Here is an 8877-nt window from a genome sequence, read left to right on the forward strand (position 1 = left end):
TACCAGCTGTAATGAGGTAGAGGGGTGGGGTTATAACAGTATTATTCTCAATTACAGTAGTTTGGCCTAGGTTTCTGGCTTAATTATCTCCCTCTTCTCTTTATTCTTCTATTACTTGGCTCTGGACCGACGGCCTAGCTTTAAGTAGTATATGGCATGCGGGTCTTTCTAGCGAGTGCCTCCCAAGCCTGTGGAAGCAGACGGGGCATAAAAATAAATACAGAGTTTGGCGACATTCCTCTGGAGCCCAGCTGAATAGAACTGGCTGGCGGATATAGCAACAAAGCGACAAATAGAGAAAGATGTGTTTGCAGGGCCACTGGATGAGGCTTTATTTACCAGTTAAAAGAATATGCTCTTGACAACCATGAACATCAGCAAAGAGCAATGGGCAGGTGGAAAGGAGAAGCAGCTTCTAAGAAGTGGGAGCTAGGGCGCCTCCTGCAGGTCATAGCGGGTTGCACAAGCCCACCTCCCAGCACGGCTGCTGGAGGGCTTCCTTGGGGCCTGGGACTGTGGTCAGACTCTGCCTGAGGAGGCTCCAGCCACCCAGCTCCGGTCTCTGCAGGATCCACCGATATGAGAGACTTCAGAAGCGGCCCTGAGGGCAGGGCACGCAAGGCACACAGACGGTGCGGGGCACACAGACGGTGCGGGGAACGCTGGGGGAAGGTGCACAAGGAGGACAGGAGGGAGTGGAGCATGGGTTACAGGGCAACCTGCAGAAGAAAGACACGTGGGGCAGGATTAGAAAAAAGTCCAACTTAGCAACACATGCAGTGGTTCTGCCCCCCAGATGCCTCTCAAACTCCCCCCACTGCTCACCTTCTCCACTCAGCTTCCCTAGTCCCACCTCCATCATCTTTGCCTGTATGACCCCAGCAGCCTCCTCACTGCCCTCCCCAACTCCACTCTTGCCCCTCCTAACCACTGTCAACTTCGAGGGCAGAGTGATCTTCTACAAACACAAATAGAAGCGTGCCTCTCCCTGCCTAAAACCATTGGTGGCTCCATGTGGGCCATGATGAAGAACAGCTTCCTTCAACTCAACAGCCACATCCTCCTTGAATCTCTCCCTGATCTCTCTGTATCAAGTCCCCCAGGGCTACCATGTTCCTCCTCCCAGAATGATTCGTGATTATTCTGTTACAGTCCGTGTCCCCTTAAACAGTGAGGTCAGCATCCATGTACGTATGCACACCCTGCAAACCTGGCCTGGAGCAGGCACGTCATGAGAATGTGTTGAATAAGAAGAGGTAAGTAATTCATGCAGAAGGCATACATGGCAGAGAAAAAAGGGTGATCTCAGAGACTGGCAGATGTGGGCTCAAAACCAGAAACAATACACTGGACAGTATATGGGAACCAGATAGCCCAGAAACTGGACAGGCACCCAGGGACCATATCCAGCCTGAAATATGTTTCGTATGGTGCTGTATTTTTTTCTAATTTGTTGAAAATATTTAAAAATAAGAAGAATTTAATGTTTAAAAGACATCAGGATTCCCAGCTTCTCTTGAACAATCGAAAGACCCAACAATACTGGTTGTTAGAAATGGCCCCAAGGTGGGCGGTGCCCTCACTGGGCTAGGCATAGCTCTCTGGTCCTCCACAGCCCTACAGTGACCCATGTCACTCCTGCATCTAACAGCCTGCTCCCTGAAGAGCATTTGAATTTGCAACTCTTGCCCCAGGGGGTGAGACTAAATGACAGAAAAGCAAGGCTGAATGCAGAATAAGAAAATGTCTGCAACAGCAATCAGCCCACCAGGTGTCCCCGGTCTGAGGTGTCCTGTGCCCAGGTGACCAGCAGGTCGTGCTGAGCCTCCCTGCAATGCCTAGCTTCCGACCCTCCCCACTGCTTGCCCAGACCATGGCCAGGGCCTCTTGAACACGCTCCTTGCCGGGACGCCCCTCCCTCTACTCTGTCCTTCCTGCAGCCATCTGTGCCATCTTCCTGAAGAGTAGCTTTGAGTTTTCACGGACTCAGTCAAGGAACATTTACTGAGCATTTACTGTGTGCCAGGTGCAGGAGATAAAGAAAATTTATAATGTCTCTGAGTTATAGGTGTTTACCAAATCACTGGGGAGATAGGCAGTTGAGAAAATTCTATCATTTCCTCCTCAAAAAAAAAAAAAAATTAAGGCCTCTCAATTGTCTATGAAATAAGGTCCTCCCTCTCCAGCATGGACTTCGTGGTTCTCCCGGAACAGGCCTCACCGGTCTTTCCTCTTTCCCTTCCCACCACAGCTCAGTCATGTTAAGCTACCTTGTCCTCCCAAGTGCAGAAGACCTTTCCCCCAAGTATGATCTCCAGTTGCTCGTCTGTCTCCCTAAACAGATGGAAACAACCTGAGAGCAGAGGGCTTGTCACCATCTATCGCCATGTCCCCCATGGTGCCCTGCCCCTGGAAAGCCCTCGGAAGGAGTGTGCTGACACAGAAAGGAACACAACGGTCTCCAGTGGGCCAGGTTTGGGTCGGCAGCACGAACACCTGCCTGACTTTCTTTGGATCGTACCAGCTTCCCAACTGTTTCTTAATCATGGCAGGGCTCCATCTCATGGGTAGGCACAGTGGCTTCCCATAGCCTCCTCCAACCCTCGCCTGCAGCCATACAGCCTCAGCCAGGCCCACTCACTTGCAGTCCTCGCTCTCCAGCAGGCCCCGGTACGTGTTGATCTCACACTCCAGCCGGGCCTTGACGTCCAACAGCACCTTGTACTCCTGGTTCTGCCGCTCCAGGTCACACCTGATCTCAGCCAGCTGGGACTCCACATTGCTGATCAGACACTGCATCTGGGCCAGCTGGGAGCCGTAGCGGGCCTCGGTCTCTGCCAGGGTGGATTCCAGAGAGTCCCTCTAAGGCAAAGGGAAAGACAAAATCGCCGAGGAATAGACCTATTTTCCTGGTTCAGAAAGAACCAAGAAGAGCCACCTCTCTCTTTGGGGCTGGGAATGACCCCTCCCCACCTAAGTCACCATGAAAACTAATCCCCAAAAGGCTGGGTGACTTATTCAAACTTAAGCAGCTGGCAGGTAACAAGACTAGAATTCAAACCCAGATCGTGTGATCCTAAATCCCTTATTTCTTCTTCAGCCTCCGTCTGGCTTTACACTTTGGATCTGAGGTTCACCAGGCTCATCCCCTATGGCATCATTCAGATCTGTGGTCTTCAGCCCTGGCTGCACATTGAAGTCACGTGGGAGCTTTCAGAAAATCCTGGGGCCTAGGCCCCAACTCCACAGACTCTGAAGTCACTCATCCAGAGAGGAGCCTGAGCATGGGAAGTGGTAAAACTCCGACAGGCAGCATGGGTTTGGAAGCACAGACCAAGCAGAGAATAAGCCTTCCTGGGGAGTTGGGTTCAACAGTGTCCACCTGCCCCATGTCGGACAGGAGACACGCCGTGGTGGCTGAATCTGGGCCTCCACCTGCCTCCTCAATGCCTGCGTCTAAGCGCAGTGCCACCCGGGATCCAGAGACCACCCAGTGGGCAGCACCCACCAGGCTGTGCTGGGCCTGCAGCTCGATCTCCAGCGTGTTGACTGTGCGTCTCAGGTCAATGATGTCCGACTGGTAGCTCTGCAGCTGCTCGGAGCTCGTGGCCACCTGCTGGTTAAGTTCCTCCATCTGCAATGGGGGGAGATAGAAGAAGGGCAGGTGTACCTTCCCGGGGACCCGAGGGAGGCCGACCCACCTGTGAGAGGCCCACCTGCGTGTTGAACCATTCCTCCACGTCCCTGAGGTTGGCCTCCACCACCGTCTCGTACTGACACCGCATCTCCTCTAGCATCCTGTTCAGGTCCACGGGGGACGCAGCGTCTACTTCAATGTTAAGGCGGTCCCCCAGCTGGCAGCGGAGGGCACTGACTTCCTGAAAAGGCACAAGGGTGAAGTCAAACGGTCACCCCCCCCGGCGGGACACAAAATGATGGAACAGAAGATGCGAAGATGTCTAGGTTAGAGGGGCCCTTTGAGGACTGCAGTCCACTGTGCAGCGTGCCCTGTGGTCTTCTAGCGCCGGCCGGATGCTCCCATAACAGCAGAAGCAGTGCATCGCACTCCCTGCCACTTTGGCAGAAGCCGAGAGCCGCGACGGGATTTGTTTGATCTCCTTGGGCTGAAAAGGGAAACCCATGCCCCTGTATTGCCAGCCCCCCTCCCAGCCTGTGTATATCTGGGACAGAGGGCAACAGGAGCCTGGCTTCACTTGGTTCAAGGCCTGAGTGTGAGCAGGCAACCCCCCGCCCCAGGCTTGGCTGCCAAGGAGAGAAAGTTGTCTCAGAGGCTGCCCAGAGTGTGTGATAATGCCTCATTAGTGGCCTCTTGGTGTGGTTCCCAGCTCTCTGACTTAAGCAGGATGAGTCAGTTACCTTAGGGCACTCAGTGAGTATGTGGTACTGATTGTTACTTTACATCTAAGCCTAAGGAAACCCAGCCAGGATTCCAAAACACTTGTTCTTTCAAATCCCAAGTCAAGAGGTTGAGAATCCATTCAGAGAAGGAGGGGGAAAACACCAGAGCTCTGGTGGGCTTTGCAGCACACTGGTGCCCAGGGTGGAGGAATTTCCCTTCGAGGACCTGCCAGCGACAAGGGGGGAGCATCAGAAAGTAAAGGGTTGACCTGCAGCTTTTGGATATGCAAACAGGAGAGCAGAAGAAGAACAGGGTGGGGACAGAAAAAGGAAATCCACCTCGGAAAGGTTCAGTAAACTGGCAATTCCCAGAAACTTTACATGGCAGTCCCTGGGAATTTCAACCCCAAAACCTTGCATTCTTCCCACTCGGCTTCCCAGGGCCACGTCAGCTTGACTTCAGGTCTCACCTGCTCGTGGTTCTTCTTGAGGCACATCAGCTCCTCCTTCAGGGACTCCACCTGGGCCTCCAGGTCAGCCTTGCACAGGGTCAGCTCGTCCAGGATCCGGCGCAGGCCATTGGTGTCGGCCTCCACCAGCTGCCGCATGGTCAGCTCCGTCTCGTACCTGTGCAAGGGCAGGGGCAGCAACTGAGGGCTAAAGCTGAAGACCAAACTCAGGAAAGGCCTGGAGATGCTGGCGCTTCTCCAGCCCTCTCTGAAACTAATGGAGAGCTGCCCCCTGAAGATTTTCAGGGAGGGGAGGGCCCATGTGCCCCCACCAAACTCACTTGGTCCTGAAGTCGTCGGCAGCCAGCTTGGCGTTGTCAATGTGCACGACCATCCTGGCGTTCTCTGCCTTGGTGCACAGAACCTGGGCCAAGGCACAAGAGGTGGTTAATCCAGGACAAGGAAAAGGAAAAAGATCCCAAATGAGAAGCCAGTAGCTGATGGGGTTCAGCAGCCTGGGACCCATCACTGCAGAAACCCTGCTTTCCTAGATCTCTAGAGAATATTAGATGAACCGCTAATCGTTGGAGAACACGGAATTTATTTTTTTTTAAAGATTTTATTTATTTGACAGACAGAGATCACAAGTAGGCAGAGAGGCAGGCAGAGAGAGATGGGGGAAGCAGGCTCCCTGCTGAGCAGAGAGCCCGATGTGGGGCTCGATCCCAGAACCCTGAGATCATGACCTGAGCCGAAAGCAGACCTGAGCCACCCAGACACCCCCGGAATTTATTTTTTAAGCACTAGGTCTTCATGAATCCAACAGCCCCTATTTTGGTTGCAATGAACAATGTGGAAGGAAAGAATCTTGTTAAGTCTGAAGTCATTCATGGGGCAGACGGACCCTTAATAAGCACTAACATTTACGGAAAACTCACCATTTACCAGAGGCTATGGTAAACACTTTACCTGCCTCGATTCATGGAATCCTCTTACCAGCCCCACTAGGTGAAAGCTCTTTTTCATCCCCATTTTACAGATGAGGAAACTGAGGTCTAGGGAAGAGAAGGGCCCTCCCAAAGTCATGCAGTTGTAGAACCGAGACTAGATCCCGGTCCTCTTCCGCATTAAGGGCTCTAGGTGAACGCTCAAATTATGAGATAACCCCATGCCCTAGGGAAGTGTCTTTCCCCTGAATGTGGCTTAATGAATTAACAAGATTCAAATCTGGAGCGCTAGCTCTTCTAGCTGCCTTCCCCGTGAGTCCGTTTGCTGCTTGCGCTCACCTTCTGCTGGAGTTCCTCAATGGTCCTGAAGTAGGACTGGTAGTCGGGACTCATGGTGGCCACTTGAGACTGGCAAGCCTCTTGGATCTTGCTCTCCAGCTCCGCATTCTCCCGCTCCAGCTGGCGCACCTTCTCCAGGTAGCTGGCCAACCGGTCGTTCAGGGACTGCATGGTCTCCTTCTCGTTGCCATTGAAGGAGCCCTCGCAGAACCAGCTACAGGTGCCCATGGAGCTGGAGATGCCGCTGGTGGGCCGGCAGCTGCTGGGCCAGCAGGAGCTGGAGAGGTAGGTCTTGGAGAAGCAGCTGGCGGGCCGGTAGGTGATGGGCACGCTGACAGAAGGCACGCAGCTCACGGGCTGGCAGACATAACCCAGGCACATCTCAGGCCTACAGCTCATGCTGCTGGAACAGACAGAGGAGGGCCGTGGGCAGGTCTTGATGGAAGCCGAACAGTTGGAAGTCATGTCTGGGAAGGTCCCTTCTCCTCAGCGGCGGCCACCTGGATTGCTGGCGTCTACAGACCCCAACCTGCTTGGGCCTTTTTATACCCCTGGAATGAGGGGGTTCGCTCTAGAAAGTCATCATGGGGTGGTGTTGATGTGCACAGCCCCAGAAGAAGCTGCTAATTAATTTATAATTTGGTTTCCAATAAGGAGTTCCTTTCCTCATAAAAGAGGCCAAGCTAGTCATTTGGCTAAAGCAGGACACCGGGCTCCTGTCACTGATAACCAGGGGAGAGCTTTGGGACACATCTTCAAAGGATCAGCTTGGTGGCTGGGCCCTCATTACCAGGGCGGGGCTACCAGGAGACCACAGCACCTGGCCCTGAGCCGCCAATGGCTTTGCCCACTGCACCCCCGCCTGCTCGGGCCCTGAGAAAGGCTGGAGTTCTGTGGGGCAGCTGCTGTTCCTTTTAATGAGAGCGTTCCCTGTGGGGACAGCCTGCCCCCCAAGAAGGAAGTGTGTGGGTGCTGGAAGCTGCATGGATAATGACAGTGCTATGGTATAAATCCAAGGAGATAGGAAACGGAACCTCAGAGGCTTCTAGACCTGTATCATCTCTCCAACCCGGGGAAGAAGTGATAGCAGGGAGGAGAGACAAACTCTGGACACAGACAGAAAGCTGAAAAATCAGGGGCATCTTTTCAGCCAGATGCTAGTAAGAAAGAGAGACATGAGGATCCCACTCTCAGAAAAGGAGGTCAGTGTCAGGACCATCCCCGTGAGGCAGACACTCTTTCTGGACCATCTCCGGATCCTCCCTTCGTTTAGCCCTGCTCCACAGAGATGCTGAGAGTTCAAGGATTGTCTGTTGGAAGGACGGGGTCAGGCTGGAACAGGCTCTGTTTTCACTTCCTGCCACACGGGCCTCACTTCGGGACCTCGGAGACAGGAAGCAGAGTGAATCAGCTCCCTCGAGAAGCAACCCTCTGAAGCCCTGGAATGAGTGGAGCTAAGGGACTGGAGCAGATGTCTCCAGCTATAGAAGCCTTAGGCATTCCTCAAGAAAGCAACAGGCAAGGGGCACCTGGGCGGTTCAGGTGGTTAAGGACCCGACTCTTGATTTTGGCTCAGGTCATGATCTCAGGATCATGAGATCGAGCCCTGAGTTGGGATCCACACTGGGCATGGAGCCTGCTTGGAATTCTCTTTCTCCCTCTCCCTCTCCCTCTGCCCTCACACCCTCTCAAAAAAAAAAAAAAAAAAAAGGCACTAGGCAAGACCAGTGGTTTTCAGTCCTGCCTATGATACCTGCGGGCTCACATATCACTTCTTCATTATGTGGGGTTAGAGAGCCACTATTTTTTTTAAGATTTTATTTATTTATTTGACAGACAGAGATCACAAGTAGGCAGAGAAAGAGGCAGAGATAGAGGAGGAAGCAGGCTCCCCACTGAGCAGAGAGCCCGATGCGGGGCTCGATCCCAGGACCCTGGGACCATGACCCAAACCGAAGGCAGAGGCTTTAACCCACTGAGCCACCCAGGTGCCCCGAGAGCCACTATTTATTCATTCAGCTTCTCAGTATAATATTAGGGTATAAGTACTTGCCTTATTTTTTTCATCTATTTCTAGAAATGTTGGCAGAGAGCCAGGGAAGGGGAAATGCTGTGTAGCCCAGTTCCCTGAAATTTGTTGCATCAACCGTAACTTCCAGTTCTTTTGTCTGGATTAACTGTTCAGAGAAGACAGTGGCATCAGATAGAAGGAGGTTATGATGATGATACCAGCTAGCTGGAATGAGACTCATTGGACCAAGCTGCAAAATCGTAACCAGCATCTATTAAATCTATACAAGCACTAGGCACCGTGCTTGGTGCCTAACATTAATTTGCCCACTTAATCCTCACCCAAAAAAAAAAATGCAAAATAATTATTATTGTAATAAGATGTAGCAGTGGTTCTCCAAGTGTGGCCTCCAGACCAGCAGCATCACTTTGAGAACGTGTTAGAAATGCAAATTCCTCATGCCCACCTCAGGCCCGCTGAGTCAGAAACCCTGAGGGTGGGGCCCAGCCATCTGTGTTAGACAGGTGCCTTTCCCAACTCACTCTGTGTTAAGTGAGTTCTCCAGGTGGGCTTGAGAGTCATTAAGGTGTAGGAGCATCTCTCAGTACCTGCCACCAGCATTCCTCTTGCAGAAAGAACAATCTTTTTTTTTTTTTTGGACTTTATCTATTTATTTGCCAAAGAGAGAGAGTGCCCCCAAGCTGGGGGAGCAGCAGGCAGAGGGAGAAGCAGACTCCCCGATGAGCAGGGAACCCGACGCAGGACTCGATCC

The 8877-nt window shown here is 52.6% G+C and overlaps 1 protein-coding gene across 1 annotated transcript; it reads right to left on the minus strand.

Annotated features, from left to right (window-relative positions):
* Positions 1 to 589: 589 nt before the first annotated feature.
* KRT32 (keratin 32) lies at positions 590 to 6559 on the minus strand. The gene is made up of 7 exons (XM_032871794.1): positions 6095 to 6559; positions 5150 to 5232; positions 4830 to 4986; positions 3717 to 3878; positions 3509 to 3634; positions 2642 to 2862; positions 590 to 719 (listed from the first exon to the last, which is right to left on the minus strand). Exons 1-7 carry the CDS (start codon positions 6557 to 6559, stop codon positions 590 to 592), a joined length of 1344 nt encoding a protein of 447 aa, XP_032727685.1.
* Positions 6560 to 8877: the final 2318 nt, after the last annotated feature.

The sequence above is a fragment of the Lontra canadensis genome, unplaced genomic scaffold (genome assembly GCF_010015895.1).
Source record: "Lontra canadensis isolate GAN:19392208 unplaced genomic scaffold, GSC_riverotter_1.0 scaffold43, whole genome shotgun sequence".
Classification (NCBI taxonomy): Eukaryota; Metazoa; Chordata; class Mammalia; order Carnivora; family Mustelidae; genus Lontra; species Lontra canadensis.